This window comes from Ascaphus truei, chromosome 3 (assembly GCF_040206685.1).
Source record: "Ascaphus truei isolate aAscTru1 chromosome 3, aAscTru1.hap1, whole genome shotgun sequence".
Classification (NCBI taxonomy): domain Eukaryota; kingdom Metazoa; phylum Chordata; class Amphibia; order Anura; family Ascaphidae; genus Ascaphus; species Ascaphus truei.
Window position 1 is genome coordinate 389919340 of NC_134485.1, and position 20633 is coordinate 389939972.

The 20633-nt window shown below is 41.5% G+C and overlaps 1 protein-coding gene across 1 annotated transcript in view; it reads left to right on the forward strand.

Annotated features, from left to right (window-relative positions):
* The window catches only part of TRPC6 (transient receptor potential cation channel subfamily C member 6), a 245011-nt gene that overhangs the window by 103014 nt on the left and 121364 nt on the right, over positions 1-20633 (forward strand). The window contains exon 2 of the mRNA XM_075592440.1: positions 13889-14660. Within this exon, the coding sequence (XP_075448555.1) occupies positions 13889-14660 (772 nt within the window). The remainder of the gene's footprint in view (positions 1-13888; positions 14661-20633) is intronic.

The window sequence follows — 20633 nt, forward strand, 5'->3', positions numbered from 1 at the left end:
GGTCCCGTGAGTCCAGTAGTACATAAGATGAATCCCACAACCTACACCAATGTTATCTGAGGTAGACACAAAGGCTCACACTCTACTGAGGCTGCAACGTCAGGTGTGTCCTCACAAACAGAGTCAGATACAGGTATGGGTGTAGTATCATACGTGCACAAAGATAAGTGGTGGGCACCGCTGTTCACAGGTTACCATGAGGGCATGGACCACACCAGGTTCGTGCTTATCAAAAACAGCATAGTAGATCACAATGGGCGGGAAGTAAGGAAACCTGACCCTCGCCATTATTATTAGTTCGGGTTCTCCATGTTGGGAGTTACCCAATGTTATTGTTTCACCATCTGGGTGGGACAGTCTGATGTGTACGCACTGATTAACTTGTGTTTGTAATCCACAGATTGTTCGCCTGCAGGATGGTACTGCAAATTTAGGTCCAAGTGAGGACCATTGGATTCCACCTTAGGGAGAGTGTAGCCCTGGTAAGAATTTGGGCTATATGTCTTTCCTCCTTCTGTTATAAGCCCTGGTAAGGGCAGGCTGTGAGAAGTTATCATGGGTTTCCCCCACTTCAAGCACTGCTCTGAGTGGTGGAGGTAGGTCATCTGACCCTTTGTCTAAGGCAAGAGACATGGGGGAGGGGCCTGCTGATATCATAAAGGGCAGGGCACTTCCTATTTAGTGAGAGAATGAAGTTAGTCTTAGAGTGTGAGGTTAGGAGTGTAAAGTTGGAGAAGCCAGCAGCCTATGAGTAGAGCTGATGGAAGTATAGTCAGGGAGGTGGACCAATTCCTCTCACCCTGCCTAGGGGGTGAGGGAAGAGCTAGCCCCACCCTGGGTGCCCGTGGCCTAGGGTGGTGGCAGGGAAAGAGACCATCCTGAGGGAGAGCGGTCTGGAGGAGCTGACAACCTGTACTTGCCTGACCGTACTGCTGCTGTTGTTGCTGTTATTGCTTCTTCTGCTGCTGGTGAATAAAGACCTGCTGCTTTTAAGAAAGAGCTATTGTGTGAGACTGGAATCTCTCTTCCCTGTGTGGGAATTCTCTGGAAGGGTTCCAGCCCGCATCCCAGGGGCTTACCAGAGATGGAGGCGCTGCACCACTAGCTGAAACGAAGGCATTCACCCCAGAAACCTGATCCTGTCATCCTCCATACCATCGCGGGAGACTCAGGCCCTCCTGTTGCCAACAGGTATGCACCACACACAGACACGTAGCCAGGGCCCAGTACACCTTAGGGGATCCAATCTGCGAACGGGTGGGGGTCTATGGGCAATATATGTTTTCTGCACTAGCACCTCCCCTGACCTTTTGGCTGGGAGGGAGCTCAATATTTTGTACCTGCCTGGCCTTTTGGTCGGGGGGCACTTAAGCACATTTTTGGGGTTTTGTGTGAGCACTTCTGCACTGCATCACACAGCGCACCAAAGCACTCCCACTATGATTTGAGTTTTGTTTGATGTTGGTTATCAGTCACCTACCTTTCGGCGGAGAGAAAGATGATGTGCTCGTCTGAAGTCACCCCTCCTTCAGGAAAAGACCATGATTGGGTTCGTAAGCCAGTGGGCTGAACAACCTCTGAACTTAGACCCTTCTGTCTGGCCTTCTGGCTGAGGAGGGAACAGGAAGGACATTGGAATCTTTGAATGAAGATGTCAAGGGTAGCATTGGAAATCTTCATTGCTTCCTGGCTGAAGAAAGACTGATAAAGTTAATGGACTGGCCTGATCTGCGGAAAAGACAGTCACGTGGAACGCACCTGGTACCACACTAAGGACTACTAGCACTTTTTTTAGTGAGACACAATCCCTACTCAAGCTTAAAAAGATGCTGTCTGTGAGTAGTTTTACTGGCCATGCACGTATTTAACCCATGCTGTGCTGAAAAGCTGTGTAATACGGCAGGCATAAGCTTATAGGGCTCCATGTTAAAATGGATAAGAAGTAAAAAGTGACACACTGTGAGTGCTCATTTGCATGTCATTACCCAGAATTCCTGTTTGCAGTGGAAGCACTGTATGCTAAGAGATAATGGGGAAAGGCGGGTTGCAGACCTGTCTGAGACATGCAAATGTAGAACAAGTGGTATTTTAATTTTCTGTATGGTCGGATCGTTTTTCAGTTTTGCATACGTTTGTTGATCATTTAGGTATCCCAGTTGTATTGGTGCAATTCCAGGTCACGTCTGCAGTGCACAGTTAGTACCTCACCACAACCCAAAATGCCCTGCCTCAGGCACGGTACTGACTATGCTACTGGCTGTAAGGTGCCATCTTGAAAAGCACCACTTAGTCTAAATCTTAAATATAATAAGGGACAGTGGAGGGTAAAGAGGAAATCCTTTCAAGTAGTACAGAACGTTTTAGGAGAATGTAGAATTTTAGAACCCTCCTGCTATCTCCACATATTGCCAAGAATTCCATTTAAATGGCAGTTACAATACATGAAAATATGATGCAAAGATAAAACTGTATAATGCAGAGCTATGGATCCCTTTTGCTTTTCATTAAATCTCAAATGATATCATGAATAGTAAAACTGTAAACCTTAGAAATGTAAGATCTTCATATATTTTCCATTTGGGGATTGCAGGCATTCTAAATCAATATGATTTATGCTTTAATGTTAAACCATAAAGACCTAACGATAGGAAGTCAGATTCTTTTTACCATAAAACATTTTATTCACTAAATTGATTAAGTAATTGCAGATGTATAATATCAAAAAGTAAGATATCATATTACCTTTTATTTTTACTTAAACAGAATACATCTTCTTAATTACAGGTTTGGATTCCATAACATTTAAATAGCACACTTTTAAAATGTATTTTACAGAGAGTCTGTATATTAAAGCAGTAATCCGCTCTACTAACCATAAACAACAATCGCTTTTTTACCATTGCAAAGTTCTTTTGCTGCTTTTTTAGTGATCTTTTTACATGTTGTTATTAAATTCTGGAGATATCAATTGATAAAAACATGCCACCATGGGTGTTTAAAATGGCAGCAGCGATTCACATGCATTAAGACAGCAAAATTTGCCACGGTAACAGCTGATGCCAGTGAAATAATAAACAGGTGATAATTTAGCAATACATGAAGATTTCAATGAAATAAAAAATGAAAAGTTAGAAATGGATCAGTACAACATGAACTATCAGACTATTTATATCTTAATTTGTGTTTCTTTTTAGGGGAGGCAGCTGCTTTAACAAGTTTTTGGGTGAAAATTATGTTAATTGCTTCTTTTGTATTAGTAAAACACAAGAACAGGAAACCTAGTTTATAGCACTCAGTCACTGGCTGGTGGTTTCCAAAATAATTAAAATAATTTTAATGTCAACCAATGAATGTAAAATAAAGGGTGTAAAAAAACAAACAACAATAGTAATGTGACTATGATCGTAGGATGAGCGCTGTAAGATTACTCACGATCGAACATATGTCTTTGATAGACTGAATGTCATTTGTCATACATGGTCCAATTAGGATTGGAAAAACCCTTGTAGGGATGTAGTGGTATAACAGGGTATGTTCCATAAGTACCTATTTCTCTTCACATAGTGTATCTGCTATGTAAGTCCTGTTAAGTTCCAGGCATTAGCAGGTTAATCTATGGCCAGTGACCACCCTTCTCCTTCCCTTGAAAGTGAAGGAAGGTAGGTGGAGAGTCATGGCAAGTGTACAGCCCCCTTGTAGGTGGGTGCACTCCGTGAACCCGCCGCTTCCAGAGCTTTCTAGGGGAGTAGCTAAAAGTTAACAGTCTACCTCTGCACCTCATGGTGTGAGGAGGGAGAGTCCGTCTCTGCTCCTCAGAGAGTGAGGAGAGAGAGGGTCCTTGTCCTCAGCTCCTCAGGGAGAGAGGATGGAGCTGTCAGACTTCCCCATGGCGGGCCAAGCATGCTAACTCTAGGCCGTCTGGCCTAGAGACCATCAGGATCAGAGCCCTACTGACGGGTATGCACCTTCCAAAATTCCTGGAGCTAGTGGAGAAAATGATATGCTGCAATGAAGAGCTGCTGCAGCAAGCACTACAATAAAATCAGTTCGAAGATACCTCTGCCTCTGGTGTCAGTTCCTGGGCAGGAGGGGTATGATAGTGCAGTGATGGGGGCTGACACCCACACCCCATGGGTTCCATCACAGCTGGAGGCACTGACACCAACCCAGAAGAACCCAGAGACCTGTCTGAGACAGTCCTGTTCCTGTCTCATTACCATCTAGCAGACCACTCAGTACTCCTGCAAGCCTACAGGTAGAGCACCACATATACCTGGTAATACACCTATTCCCCAGCCTGGGTCCCTAAGTGAGGTTGGGGGGGTGGGGGCGGGGGGAAACCGTGTTACAGTGGGGTGATATACATAGCCCCTTTACCCTCTACTTAATAGGATATAGTTATACTAATATCTCGTAACCCAGTACAGGTAGTCCTCGCTATCCAACGTTTCACTTTACAACGAATGGCATATCCAAAGCTTTACAATGCAACACTATGGGCTATTTTTCGACACCGGAATGCGTAATCCGACGCCTGAATGCGTTATCTGACACCTGAATGCGTTATCCAACGCTCACCGCCACTGATTAACATGGGACTCACTTTACAACGGTTTCACTATCCAACGCTACTTCCAGAACGGATTCCGTTGGATAACCGAGGACTGCCTGTATAATCAAGGTCCATAAATGGATCGGTAAATAGTGTGTAATCATGGACTGAGCAGTCATGTGTGCCCTGCTGTATATATACACCGATCTCAGCAATAGAGTTTAACGCAAATGTCTCATCATATAGAAACGTACGTGTGCTCAAATATATTTGCACACTGAGATACTGCAGCTATGCTGATCTTAATGGATGTATCTCAGTGTGCCGATATATTTGAGCACACATACGTTTCTATATGATGAGACATTTGCGTTAAACTCTATTGCTGAGATCGGTATGCTGTATATACAGCAGGACACACATGACTGCACAGTCCATGATTATACACTGTTTAACGATCCATTTATAGACCTTGATTATACTGGGTTACGAGATATTAGTATAAATATATCCTATTAAGTAGATGGTAAAGGGGCTATGTATATTACCCCACTATATCCCTACAAGGGTTTTTCCAATCCTAATTGGACCATATATGACGACTGACTTTCAGTCTATCACAGACATATGTTTGATCGTGAGTACTCCTACAGCGCTCATACTACGATCATATTCACATTACTATAGTTGTTTGTTTTTTAACACTCTTTATTTTGCATTCATTGATTGACATTAAAATTATTTTAATTACTTTAGAAACCACCAGCCAATGCGGAGTACTATAAACTAGGTTTCCTGTTCTTGTGTTTTACTATGTTATTACCTACAGTAGTTAGCACCTCAGTATCATCACAAAAGCTGTAGCAGGGGACACCTGTTCAGTAACTTCTTATGTATTACAAAATATTTGTGAAAAAATCGATTTTTATCTCAGTTTTTACAAAACGGTTCTTTCTGACCTCTGTTACAAGAAGAAGTATAGGAGAATATGATTTTTTTTATATACCATAGTAACAATAAATAAACAAGTAGAAAACCGAGGAATAAAACACCTGCTATTTGAAAGTGTAATCTCACATGGGACCAAATGGAACTAGTACAAGTGATATATCTTAATAATTTGTAATTAGCTTCTGGTTTATTTTTACTTGTATGTATACTGTATCTTTATTTATATAGTGCTGTACATAGTAATACACGTGACATAATAATATAACACATAATGGGAATAAGAGCTTCAAGACATAAAAGTAACATTAGGAGAAGAGTTAGCATGGAATTTTGTACTTACTTTGTGATCATTTTTGTTATTAGAGATGTGCCAAATTGCCCTTTTTCTTTCCGCCAAAAATGTTGCCACAACTCACAGTTTTGCCAAGTCTTTTAATCCAGTTCTATACCCAGAAATAGGGCTTTAACTTTAGAGGGGGAGCGAGACAGAGAGGGAGAGCAAATGCTTGATATCAGGGTCAGGATTAAATAGCCATTTCAGTCACTGTTTCGCAAAATGTTGTTGGAAGCTGGCAAAACGGAACATAAGTGTTTCATTTCGCGAAATGATTACCCTTGTGAGGCTTGGCAAAATTTGAAAAACTATCCTGAAAAAATGTTGCGCACACTAGTCTGTTTTGGGCACTTTCACGCACCTCTTTAGTGGTTATATTTAAAAATGCAAAAAGAAATCTGATAACTATAAATCTGGTACTTTTTCAAGGAGGTAGATAGAGTAAGAAAGATTTGAAAAATCATTTGAAAATACATTCAATTTTCTTAAAAAAATTATTGAATTGGTTTGAACCTGTTAAACATACATTACAACTGTATTAGTAATCAGAAAACCACCCGACCATTTCAGAGCATTCCATGGAAAGTCCCGTTATTTGATTTGATTAAAATATATTTGACCTTTACTCAGAGCACGAGATTGCATCAGGGGACGAATTAATTCTCCTTTTACCTGCGTCAACATGCCATACGGACTCAAAGTGTACAGTATGTAGAGAAAAAAGGGATCCGCAGAACTCGCCCAAAGAGAGTCAAAATATTATTTATTTGTACCATCTGGCAAATAACATAGAAAAAATGGGCAAGGTACTGTATATATGTCCTTTGTGTCCATGTGGCATATTCTCAATGAGGTTATAAAATAAATGGAATTTTACAGGAAGACCTAATGTTGCATGGTAATTTCTGTTTGATACATTTTTGAGATTGTAACCGTGCAGAAACGATGACTCAAGGATGGCTTGTGGGGGATGTATCCTTAGGGGTTCATGCTGCGATACATTATCACCAAACCTTTAAATAATAAAAGCAAAGCATTTCTCCTGCCAGTTAATGTGTTATTGTAAGAATGTGACCACTAACATGAGTCATATTTTGCAGAGAAATTGGACTGATTAATAATGTAAGATATTTAAAGTAATTGAAACGACATACAGTTGTAAAACAACCTAGTTCATCGTAAAGATGCAGTCCTTCCCAATATCAAAATTGAGCTAAACATATCATAAATTAAAGAGTAGCCAATCATACTGCACATGCAGTCACTCAATACGGTGTTATCTCCCACAATCCCCTATTTGTCTGTCTTTACTGTCTTTGGGCTCTATCTACCAAGTGATGAGTGACATCCTTAGACTGGAATGAAAGCTTCTATCTGACATATTGTTCTATCTCAGACACCGGTGCTTTCCAGTAGGACTTTAGGTCAAGCAGAATTTTGCAACTGTGTAGAAATGTGGGAGGTTGGCCCAATCCCTGTTTTAAGGAACACATGATTGTACCGTGAGATAATGTAATTTCTAACAAAACATTTCCCATTTCATACTTTTATATTTTAAATAAAAAGTAGACCCACTGTAAGCAATATATAAATTTACTGAACACTAAGGATTTTAACTTTCTTTTGATTTCTGTGACACAGACACACACAAACACTCCGCTCACCATACAAACTGATTTATGTGAGTAATAACATCTCTCAGCAGAAATAAGTAATTATATATTAAATTTAAATGTAATTAAACATTAAATTAAACGTTTACTGAAATAATAATTGTAACTACTAGGGATGGCTTTATAAGGTACTGTATGTTAATCTTATAACTCATCCATATTAATGGAAAAGTGGAATAAGCAAGTAAGGATAGCCATTTTTATGAGGCCAAAATGAGACACTTCCAGCATTAGGAAGGTTCGGATTTCCCTAACCCAAACTGTCCAAAACATTCACAGTTTGTATTAACCTGCGAGTATTTAAAATCTGAATTCGGGACAAAAAAAAAATCAACAGATTTGTCTCAAATTCGGGTTACTCCAACCACTCCTGAGCTTCTGATGCTCCCCTGTGGCTTAGAGGGGAATTACAAGTCAGTGAGGAGAGTAGGGACCCTCCCCTTACCCTCTGTGGATCCTGTTGCAGAGGGACAGCATGGGTCTGTCTCATGCTTCCAGGTGCAGGCCCCGCCTCCTCTGCTGATTAGATCTCTGTGTCAGTGTCAGGGGTCACTGCACACACATGATGCCTTGTAGCTACAGTTAACCCATGCAGATCCTACAGCAGCACTGCAGAAGGTAGGGAATACTCATCCCCCATGTAACACTGCCTCCATGCCACTTTCACTCTCTTTTTTGGCCCCACGGGTTACTCTCTCATCCCCATGCCACACTGTATGTGTACAGATGCAGTGGCCGTTATTGAAACACTTCACGCGGTGTATACCTCGGAATACCGATGTCATGGCGCGGGATTTCTTCCAACCGTACTGCGGCTCAGGCGAGTGCAGAAAATGGCATTTTAGTGTTCTGTTTTTTAAACACCTGAAATTGACACAGTAGCACAGTACTGTACACATTACAATTCATTCAATTCATTGCATTTAATTGCACACAATCCATGAAATTCAAACAAAGCAACCGCGATAAACACGTGTGCCTGGGGCGACTGGCGGCGTTAATGCCGCATGGAATACAGAGCATACTAAAACGGCTCTGTGATTTGTTTGAATAACGGCAACTGCATCTGTATATACATATATACACTGTTGCAACCAAACCACTATGAGTAAATACTTTGTACTTACAACATTAGTATAGCTGACTGAGACATTGCTATCCTGCAAAGCAAACTTGCAAATCTACTATACAAGCAGTGTGTGGCAGGAGATTAGCACTATAAGGGGTTAAACAGTTACCAGCCAGTTATCTACACTTGCTACTCCTACAGTTTACCCTACCTCTCAGTGATCAATCTACGCGTCATCCTTTTATTATATATTGCATAATGACCCACAATATTACATGTACCCCTCTATTTTTAAAATACATAATAAAATTTACGTAAAAAGCTAAACCAACAAATCTACCGTACCTGGTAGTTTTGTGCCAATTCTAAGGATTTCTTTCTCTCCCCTTAGTTTTTGCCTTCAACATAACCCAATTTCTATTTTGGGAGGGGATAGGTTTAAAACCTTATGTCGCCAGGAAACATACTGGATCTTTAAGTTAGACACCCTCACACCTTGTGGTTTAAATCAGAGGTGCGCAAACTTTTTAGTTTGTGCCCTCCTGCCTGCTCTCCCCCCACTGCTCATGCCCCCCCCCCTTACCTGTTTGCCGGCGTTTACTGATGTCACAAAGTCATGTGATGTCACGTTATCATGGCAATGTAACGTCACGTGACCGCTGCATGGCGATGCGTCATCCGAAGCCGCCAGAGACCAGGTAAGGGATCTACAAAGGCCTTGCACACTCTCCCTCAGGATTTCATTTTAATGCTTTGGGGAAGAACGCAGGACTTATTTAAGTGCTGCGCCCCCCCCCCCACCCCCAAAAAATCTTCGGGGCGTGACCCCAGTTTGCGCACCCTGGTTTAAATGAACAGTTGCATACTAGTACCATCACCTCCCTTTAGGTTATTCACAACCATTGAGATCTAATAAAAGATTTACGTTTAGATTTTGGTAACTTTGAATATTCTATATGTTATTCCTTTTATTCATCTGTGGGGTTGTCTCTCTCTCTTCCGTCCAACCCTCCTTTCGTTATATATATCATATATATATGTATGTATCATATATATATGTATATGTATATGTAAATATATATATATATATATATATATATATATGTAGAGGTATCAGTACCGTGTTAGCCGAGCTTCAATAATCAAAAAAATAGATAGATGATACCGTTCTGTGGCTAACGAAATGCTTTTATTTGTGCGAGCTTTCGAGATACACTGATCTCTTCTTCCGGCGATGTTACAATGAATGAAGCAAGGATAACTTAAAAACAGTGTCTCTTGGAATGTTATCTGTGCTTGTCCTTCCCCCGGTGTGGATGTGTTTTATGGCTAGAGGTGTCAAAGGGTAACTGAAAGCAAGTGAAGAAAGAGTGTGTATGTGTATCAGTGTGAATAAAAATGAATGGAGAGCCCACAGTATAAACAGTGCTCTACACAAGGTGTGTGTGGAGTGAGAGGGATATAAATGGTGTGGGTGGGTGTGGAAATGTGAGAGTTTGTAGCACAACTAAAAGTGTGTGTGGATACTATGTGGTCCCTATTGGTGTATATGGATGGAAAAATAAGGAGTATTAGTATGTGTGAGAGACAGCTGTGTGTGCATACATATAGCACAGTATGTACAGACATGGCCTTTAGCACTCATGGGAAGAGAGTTCGCTAGTGTCAGTAATGACTCATAAAATTTCGATCTCTGTTTAGGCCACTGCTAAGTGTCCCGAACAGTTGCATAAATTTGTATTCATGCAACCGTCTCTCTTTCGGGGTTTTAAGATTACCTTTGAGTATGGCAACCCTCAGATCGTTCATCTTATGGCCAGAGTCAGAGAAATGTTCGCCAACAGGACTGTCTCTTGTTCCGCGTGTGATGCTGTGGCGATGCAGGTTCATTCTCTTGTTTAGCCCCTGTCCTGTCTCACCTATGTAGTAGCAGCCCCCTGGGCATTTCATGCACATGATGAGGTACACAAAATTTTATGAGTCATTACTGACACTAGCGAACTCTCTTCCCATGAGCGCTAAAGGCCATGTCTGTACATACTGTGCTATATGTATGCACACACAGCTGTCTCTCACACATACTAATACTCCTTATTTTTCCATCCATATACACCAATAGGGACCACATAGTATCCACACACACTTTTAGTTGTGCTACAAACTCTCACATTTCCACACCCACCCACACCATTTATATCCCTCTCACTCCACACACACCTTGTGTAGAGCACTGTTTATACTGTGGGCTCTCCATTCATTTTTATTCACACTGATACACATACACACTCTTTCTTCACTTGCTTTCAGTTACCCTTTGACACCTCTAGCCATAAAACACATCCACACCGGGGGAAGGACAAGCACAGATAACATTCCAAGAGACACTGTTTTTAAGTTATCCTTGCTTCATTCATTGTAACATCGCCGGAAGAAGAGATCAGTGTATCTCGAAAGCTCGCACAAATAAAGGCATTTCGTTAGCCACAGAACGGTATCATCTATCTATTTGTTGATTATATATATATATATATATATATATATATATATATATATATACACACATATATATACAGTGGTCGACAAATCACTAAAAAATCTACTTGCCGAACAAAAAAATCTACTCGCCACCTAGTACCAAACATGTGCTCTTTGGGCCAATAGGTGCTCGCCACGATGTTAAATCCACTCGCCCGTGGCGTGCAAATGTATAGGTTTGTCGAACACTGTGTATATATATATATATATATATATGTGTATATGTATGTATATGTATATGTGTATATATATATATAGACAAAATATTTACCAGACGTGGATCCGGAAAACAGAAACAGCACACAGCCAGATGAGTAGAAAAACTGTATTCATATCAACAATACATGGCACTGCATCCAACATTTCGGTCAGCTCAACGTGACCTTCCTCAGGGATGTGCACATATATAATGTGTGTGTGTGTATATATACTGTATATATATATATATATATATATATATATATATATAGAAAATAGAAGAAAAAAGCGCCCAATCCTAGTGCATTACTGTGCAAAAAATGGTTTAATTCCCAATAAAAGGCTCATAAAATGAACTCACAAACATAAAAGATAAAAAAGCATTGTATGAGTAATACTCATGCTCCAAAGGATCTGTAAGCGCTGCTGCTCTGCTCCTCTGCTCCGTGACACCACCGCAACCAGTACAGCTCTCGTGTATCTCTGCCAGCAGGAACTCACGTCATCAGGCTCCTCACAGAAAACAGTTTAGCTGTTGAAACACGTAGGGCCAGGTGTGCTGTGGATTCCTTCAGCGTTGATTTATGAGTTCTGCCTGACATTCTCCTGCTTGCTATCTCCGTGCACGGCGTGACGTCATCTGTTCGTTCCGCCGCAAACATTGTCCCCGGTGGAAACCTAAACTATCTGGAGGTGTGTTCCCGGGGAAAGAATACTGTGAGGAGCCTGATGACGTGAGTTCCTGCTGGCAGAGATACACGAGGGCTGTAATGGTTGCGGTGGTGTCACGGAGCAGAGGAGCAGAGCAGCAGCGCTTACAGATCCTTTGGAGCATGAGTATTACTCATACAATGCTTTTTTATCTTTTATGTTTGTGAGTTCATTTTATGAGCCTTTTATTGGGAATTAAACCATTTTTTGCACAGTAATGCACTAGATTGGGCGCTTTTTTCTTCTATTTTCTATGTAGGTGGAGAGGGAGGTTGTTGTGCCCTTTAAAGAAGCAGCCTTTTTCCTGTCAGTGCTTTTCTGTTTCTTGCATTTTTTGGACTTCATTTGGACTTAAAAGGATTTGTGACAAAAGTTTGTTATTGGGTCCACAGCACATCTTTTTATAACTATATATGCATTTGGTGAACGTATTGATTGCACAGTTAAATACTATTATTGTCATTTAGGTTTTTTATATATTTAGACTGTACATTTTCTGATCATTTATTATTATACTATTGCTGTCACACCATACCCAAGCGCAGTCCTTTCCTGTATATATATATATATATATATATATATATATATATATATATATATACAGTATATATATACAAAATAAGGTATATATACAAAATAAGGTATATATATATATATACCTTATTTTGTTTGCCCCCAATTAGGGCAAAGCTCCTTACCTTAGCCCACACCGGCCCCTTGTGCTTCATGCTGTACTGTTAGTTCTGACCCCAAGCTTCGGTGACCACCCCTCCCCAAGTTCTTAGTTCATTTGCCAGTCCCTCCCCATCACTTTAGCTGCACCCCCAGCTCTCTCTTTCTCAGCTCCTGCAGCAGACTGAGGCAAGCCCGGCCTGTGGTTGGCTTTGGGAACAAAGACAAGTGTTGGGCTGGCCGCAGTTACTGGAAAGCATAGAGCAGCAGCCGCATCCCTGAAAATAGTACCAGCCCGGGGGGGCAATTTCCCCCCTGCCCCCATGGTCAGCTCGCCAATAATGTCAGCTGGTGCTTCGATTTCTTCTCCAACTTCTATATGCCTAGGGGTAAAAAATCAATATTAACTATTGTATCAGCCTCTTTAGATTGCTCTGATCATGCTTTAACTTTATTTTATGTAACTGAGAGAAATGTCAGAATCTGTCTCTACAAGTCTCCTCTTGGTCATTTGCATGTGAAGCCTCCAGCACCAAGACATGCAGATAATAAATAATAATACGTGTATTCAATTAGTGAATTGTTATAAGTTCAAAGTCCTAATAACTGTATTGGTTCTGTATAAGTGTAGAATTGTAGTATGTTGTTATACTTCTTTATGGACCAATGGGACAGCTCTTCAAGAATGAAAGTATAGTGTACAAAGCTTCAGAGGAAATAGAGACCTCTTAGGTTTCAGTAACTTTATTTTAATATCAAAATGAATTATATCAAATGTAAGTATACTTTAGGAATTTGTATTGACTTTTTTCAGAAACTTGTTCACTTCCATGATTCTTTTTTTCATATGGTATGAGGGATGATACAGCTACTACTATTTAATAATAATGTATCTAAAGATCCCTACATTTGTGTAAAATAGAATTATTATCATTTATTCGCAAGACGCAGCACAGGACAATAAGTCAGAAACAATAACATATTATAACATGTTTACGTATATTAAATATTAGGAGGTTATTGCTCATAACATTTACTATCTAGAATTGATATATTTGTACATATTTATGAATTGCATTGCCATTCTCTAAATAAATATTCAACATGGAATTGAAAGTTCTTTGAATTACTCTATATAAAAATAATAATAGAAAAACAATAACCAATTTCTCCTTATTCCTGTTTCAATACAGCCGAAGCACTGAAAGATTATCCCATCGTCGACAGACAATACTTAGAGAAAAGGGCAGAAGGCAAGCTAACCGAGGACCAGCATACATGTTTAGTGACCGTTCTACAAGTCTTTCTATGGATGAAGAGCGTTTTTTGGATGCCGCAGAATATGGGAATATTCCGGTAGTGAGAAAAATGATGGAGGAATGTCACTCATTAAATGTTAATTGTGTGGATTACATGGGCCAGAATGCTTTGCAGTTAGCAGTAGCTAATGAGCACCTAGAAATTACAGAGCTTCTGCTTAAAAAAGAAAACTTGGCACGGGTTGGTGATGCTTTGCTTTTGGCAATCAGCAAAGGTTATGTACGGATAGTAGAAGCAATACTAAGCCATCCTTCATTTGCCGAAGGTAAACGGCTTACAACGAGTCCTAGTCAATCCAACTTCCAACATGATGACTTTTATGCCTATGATGAAGACGGGACAAGATTCTCACAAGATGTTACACCAATCATTCTGGCTGCCCATTGTCAGGAGTATGAAATAGTCCATACACTTCTGAGGAAGGGAGCTCGAATTGAAAGGCCCCATTATTATTTTTGCAAATGTACTGAATGTAGTCAGAAACAGAAACATGACTCGTTTAGCCATTCCAGGTCCAGAATTAATGCTTACAAAGGACTTGCAAGTCCGGCATATCTTTCTTTGTCCAGCGAAGATCCTGTTATGACAGCTCTGGAACTCAGTAATGAGCTGGCTGTGCTAGCAAACATTGAAAAAGAATTCAAGGTAGGCACAGACTAAGGTTTATTACTGATGATCTGGAGCTACATGCATGCTGAAAGATTTTGCTTGTAGATAATATATTAACCAAATGACAAAAACATTTTTTTTTTTAAATATAAAATTGATTTAATTTATTTTGCAATCACGTATTTCTCTGGGACAATATGGGAAACTCTACTTTATTCAAGTTACTGATTATTTGGCATTCATTTTAAACGTTTCCTAACTATACATTGCTGGTTGGGCAAAAGGTTCTTTATCTTATAGCATTTACTCCAAGGTCTGCTTTTGCTCCTGATGCCATTGTGATGTACTTTAAAAGCTTCAATTTTTGAGCTTTGATGTACTGCTTATCTGCCGTTCAACTCCAGGTTAAATGTGAATACTAGTTCATAAAAACCACTCGTACATTCTTAACAATATGTTTTATTACGGGTCATCTCTATATTTCATGTTCATCAAATTGGGAAGGATCTTCAGAGAAATAAAATGCATGTGTAATGAAGCTTGGATCCTGGCAGTTGGTAAATAAGAGACAACTATATAGTGTGTGTTTTAGATTATTAATCTTTCTTTTAGCTCTTCCGTTCTCCACTTGCATACAGTAATTAGAAAATTATTTTATAATGTAGCAAAATGATGTGCTGTTACAATGTTTCTTCTTCACCTTTATAATCAATACTCTTAAATATAGCTCTGTATGATCAATTGAAGAAGGCTGGATTTCTTTCAAGTTTATGTGCTGTGTATGGGTATCAGGGCCACATTCAGGGTGAGAGCACCAGGCCAACTGTCCCAGGCCATGCAGCGAACGGGGCCCGGCTGGTTTGACCTTGAAGTTAAGCCTGACTGGAAGTCCAGCCCCCTTTGTCTGTCAGGCCTGACAACCTCGACAAGTAGGCCCCATCTCCACTCAACAACGTCTCAGCACCACAATCCCACACCCAATAAATAAGGTCTCGGCACCACAATCCTCCACCCAATCAATAAGGTCTCGGCACCACAATCCCCCACCTACTCATTAAGGTCTCCGCACGTTGGAGTTAATGGGGCTTTCCATGCAGTAGTGCCGGATTTGTACTATCACACTTTATAGAATAAGGCCCAACCGATTTTATAAAAAGTAGAAGTGTGAAGTGATCCAACGAATAGGTCATATAGTTTAATTACATATGTAAATAGTATTGTGACAATGAAAGCCATTTCTCCATTTGGAATATTCTAGATGTAGCCTTTGCAAGACAGCCAAAGCCGGATTTACACTTATTGTGCCACACTAAATGGTAGCATAACATGTTATTTTTGCATAAAAGGTGGTTTTTCACCCATTGCTATAGTATTCCACCTAATTTAAAGGTCTTACAAATAGTGTGTAAAATTGGTTTTCCACCTTTAGTTTTTCACCATGTATTGGTTTTGCACTAGAATTTTTTTTACTTAGCTACTGTACAGTAGGTAATTCTAAAATTTAGAGAGGTCTTGTTACAATCGCACCTTTGTAAAAATTTAAATAAGATGTTTACAGCATGTTCTAACTTTTTCTTCTTATCCACTTTAACATGCATCACTATAAGCTTACGCCTGCCATATGGAGCATTTTTGTCACTTTTTTATTCACCATAACTTATATTATTATGGCCCATATTTGCTAAGTGGCGTTATGCTAAAAGACACCATTTGGTATCGGAGAAACCTTGAAACCCAATCAATAGAATTGGCCCAAGGTGTCTACCAGCGCCAGAAGGTGTCTTATGGAAAAGCAGCACTTAGTAAATGCAGGAATATTTCTTCACTGTGACCATCATTCAAAGCTATTTAGCAAAGGTTCTCAACATCAATCTTAGATATATTTTTTTCTATAGATGTCGAAATATTATCAGCACATATTCAACATTTGTGCAGTTACACTTTTATGTTAGTGCAAGAATTGGTAACACAAGGGTGGTGGGGGGTTATTATCCGTGGGTTGATTTTGTTACTTCCTAAAAAGACACGGTAACAGTGTTTAAAGCAGCAGTTGAAGCAATATCCTACAGTACATGTTTTTTTTTAATAAATCAGTTCTGTAGTCTGAGAGAATACTTGAAGCATTTAAAAAAAAATGTAAAGACATTTTTAATGTATTCTAACGTAACAAGCATTTTTGTTTCTGCAGTAACCATTTACAAAGTCACATCCCCTTCCTCTTCTGAAACAGGCTCTGGCACACCCCTTTTGCCCCCTTTCTAGCAGTGCACCAATTGTATTTGGGGCCTGCCTGTCACATGATCTTCTACAAAGAACTTTGCATCCTGGGTACTCTTATGCAGCACTAATAGTGATTTAAAGAACCCCCGAGCCAAATCTTCAGCAATCGATTACAGGAGAACGGTTTCGATCGGCAACTTAGCTAATCACTTGTCAGTGTGCAGATTTGTATTGATGCACATATCGGATGGGAAAAAAATGAATCAATTTTTTTTGAAACGGCAGCTTGAACTGCAGCTTTAAAGTACTGCATTCCTGAAATGCTATTACTTCTGTGTGTTGTGTAGGTCTTAGTGTCTGATGCGTAGAGTTGCAGGCAGCATTCAGCGTTTTATTTTGCTGCCAAGTCAGTTCTAACATTACTTGCGTAGAAATATTAATTTAATGGTATCTCAATGCATACATTTTTTGCCCCTGTTTTATAGTGCTATTATTTTATTTATTTTATAATGTCAGCTTCAGGACATCTGTGAAGGTATTTTTCATTTGGGTCTGTTGAGACTAAACCTATTTGTGAGTGCGGACACTGTACAGTATTTGTATTTTGTTTTACAATTTAACTCTGAATGTGTGTGACAATGTTTATTTAAATATGTGTGGTAGTGATATCATTCTCAATGATGGTCTGTGCCTTATTCTATATCTCACGGGCGTTCAGGCCGTTTCTGGCTGAAAACCCTTATTTACATCTATGGGCATTTTCAGCCGTAAACCTTCCCGAACGGACGCTTTTTCAGATGTAGCCAGGTCCCCCCTCGGTCCCCTTGTCCCCTTACCTTGCTGCGGGAGGGGGCGCCAGCATCGCAGTGCGTGCGGGTGCCGTCGGGACGCCGACAGACCACTGATACTGCAGGGCAAGGTGTGGAGTGTCGAGCGCGTCGAAAAGGACTCCTGGTGGATCCCGTAGGAGGGCGCCGCGATCTTGTGGGCCACAGCACAATGCGCAGAGGTTCGCACATGTGCTGTGAGGGCCCGGCGGCCAATACCATTTTGCGCATACGCAGTAGCATTGCGAACAGTGCCCTACACAGTATAGCTTTGCATGGGGAACTACAATCCACAGCAGCCCAAGAGGCTGTAGTCAGGTATCGCACATCAGCCAATGGGGTTGCAGGATTCCCTGTTCAGTGAAATTGATACATTTGGCGTGCTGAGGACCACGCCAGTTGAGCTGGGACACCAGAAGGGTAGGGTGTGCATGTGCAGGGTGTCAGTGACCCCTGCACTAGGCCAGAGACCCCCCTTAGGCCCCAGCTATACCCCGACTCACCTCAGCTTGTGGTTGCTGCAGGGACAGGCCCATAGATAGGGACACTGCCCCTGTAGCATTATAGTGAGGACACAGCCAGGATGCGGCTGCATTCTGGCCTCAGGTGCTCTGGGACCAGACACCTGCCACTAAGACACTCTCCATGCTCTCCAGCTTCACATCTCCCAGGGGGTGGGGGAAAGTGTGTTACACAGATATAAAATTATCCCCTAAGTGCTTCAGTAATTACTAGCTGATATACCCGGCGTTGCCCGGGATGTAATTTTCCCACTCCCCCTCTGTCTCTGCTCCCCCCTCTCTCTCCTCTCCTCCTGTCTTTCTCCGCTCCCTCTCTCTCTCTCCGCTCCCCCCTCTCTCTCCACTCTCTCTGCTCTCTCCTCTCTCTCTCTCTCCCCCTTCCCCTCTCTCTCCCCCTTCCCCTCTCTCTCTCTCCTCCTTACCCTCTCTCTCTCTCTCTCTCTCCCCCTTACCCTCTCTCTCTCTCTCTCTCTCTCTCTCTCCCCCTTCCCCCCCTCTCTCTCTCTCCCCCCTCTCCCTCTCTCTCTCTCTCTCTCTCTCTCTCTCTCTCTCTCTCTCTCTCTCTCTCTCTCTCTCTCTCTCCCCCCCTTCCCCTCTTTCTCTCTCTCTCTCCTCCTTCCCCTCTCTGCCCCCTCTTTCTTTCTCCCCTGTTCACAGCAATCCATCCCCCCATGCACATGAATGCGGCCCCCCATCCCTTCACAGCTCCGGTCCCCTCCCCCGTTCACAACTCCGTTCCTCTCCCCCCCCGTTCACAGCTCCATTCATAATTTGAGTTTTATATATATATAGATATGTATCTCCCCTCTCTCTGTGTATATAATATATGTATCTCCGCTCTCTCTGAGTGTGTATATAATATATGTATCTCCCCTCTCTGTATGTACACTGGCGACACACTTTATTGCAGTGTGGCCAGTACCGCAAGCCGGGAGATTTCCCGGCTTGCAAGTGGCAGCCCCTCGGCGTGCCGCGCGTCTCCGATGCGCGGTCACGCGTCATCGGGTGCCTGCGCCCCCTGCTTCGGCGCGCGCCCGTCACCCTCCGGCGCGCGCCAGGATACTGCTGCGGCCAAGAACGGGCAAATGCTCGAATAAACTTGGCCACAGCAGTATATTATATATGTATCTCCCCTCTCTCTGTGTGTGTGTGTGTGTATATAATATATGTATCTCCCCTCTCGCTGTGTGTGCCAAGGCCGCCCGCAGTCAGCCAATGGGAGAGCTTGACAGCCAATGAGAGCGAGCACAAACCCACAGACAAACATCTTTTGAGTTTTATATACTGTATATAGATGTGCATGCCCTACCTACCTTATTTGTGAAGCCAATAGCCTCATTAATACGCTACTTAACTTTACTTAGCCCCAATCTATGTCTATGATTAGCCAAGGCTAATTTATTAATTGAACTATTTACCTACAAGGTTAATATAACAAATGTAAGACGAATGGCGCACAGCCAGGGAGCCAGGTGTAGGATAAAACTGCTATTCTTTATTCGTGCATGCAGGAGGACAGGCAACCCCCTTGGGGAACAAACAGGAACCTCCTACGCGTTTCGGACCTGGGGGTCCTTTATCAAGGAGTATGGGATATGTTTGGATAAGGCCCCTTATGTACCTGCTTCATAATTGGTAAATTACAAAAGTCTGTGCAAAATCGCCGCCGCCACCTAGAGCGCATGCGTGTGACGTCACCCGAGGCGCCGCACCACCAAGCCGAAGGATTGTGGGTAAGTACCGCCCCTTGTGTCTGCCTGCGCATGCTCACATCGGGGCGTGAGGCTGGCAAGACTTCTCTAGTCAGTGTCTCCGCTCCTGCCAGTAGTGACGTCATCGCGGGTCTCCCATAGGCCGGTGCATGTCGCTGGCCCACCAATAGGAGTGGTGCACAGTCGACAATGCACCAATCACAACGGGTCCCCCCGCGCTCACACTAGAGGCAGTCATGGAGCATACAGGCTAGGAATGACAAAGGACAACTAATTTTGTGTATGACAGGGATATAAAAACAAGATCTAATTCTCAGGTCTACCTGTCATAGATGATGGGCTTTATCCATACTAATCCCATATTAAACAAAACATACAATGTGGTACATATAACACTCTATTGAAACAAACAAAGTTACTACTAGCATGATACAATATGCACCTTGAAACTAAGTTCAAAAACATATACATATCCAAAATACAAATCAAAAATACAAAATATATATTAAAAACAATGAAAACATTTAACAAGACTTGTTGGTATGTCTTGTCCTTAATGTCCCCAAGGCTGAGGAACAACAAATGTAATATACTTTTATGTATACAGATTCTTATTGTCATCCTTAATTCATATCGGTGAAACTGTATAATTACATGTTGACAACTGAGGGTGCTATAATTTTATGTTTTTACTCATACTATGTGATTGATGGATTATAAAGGGCTCTC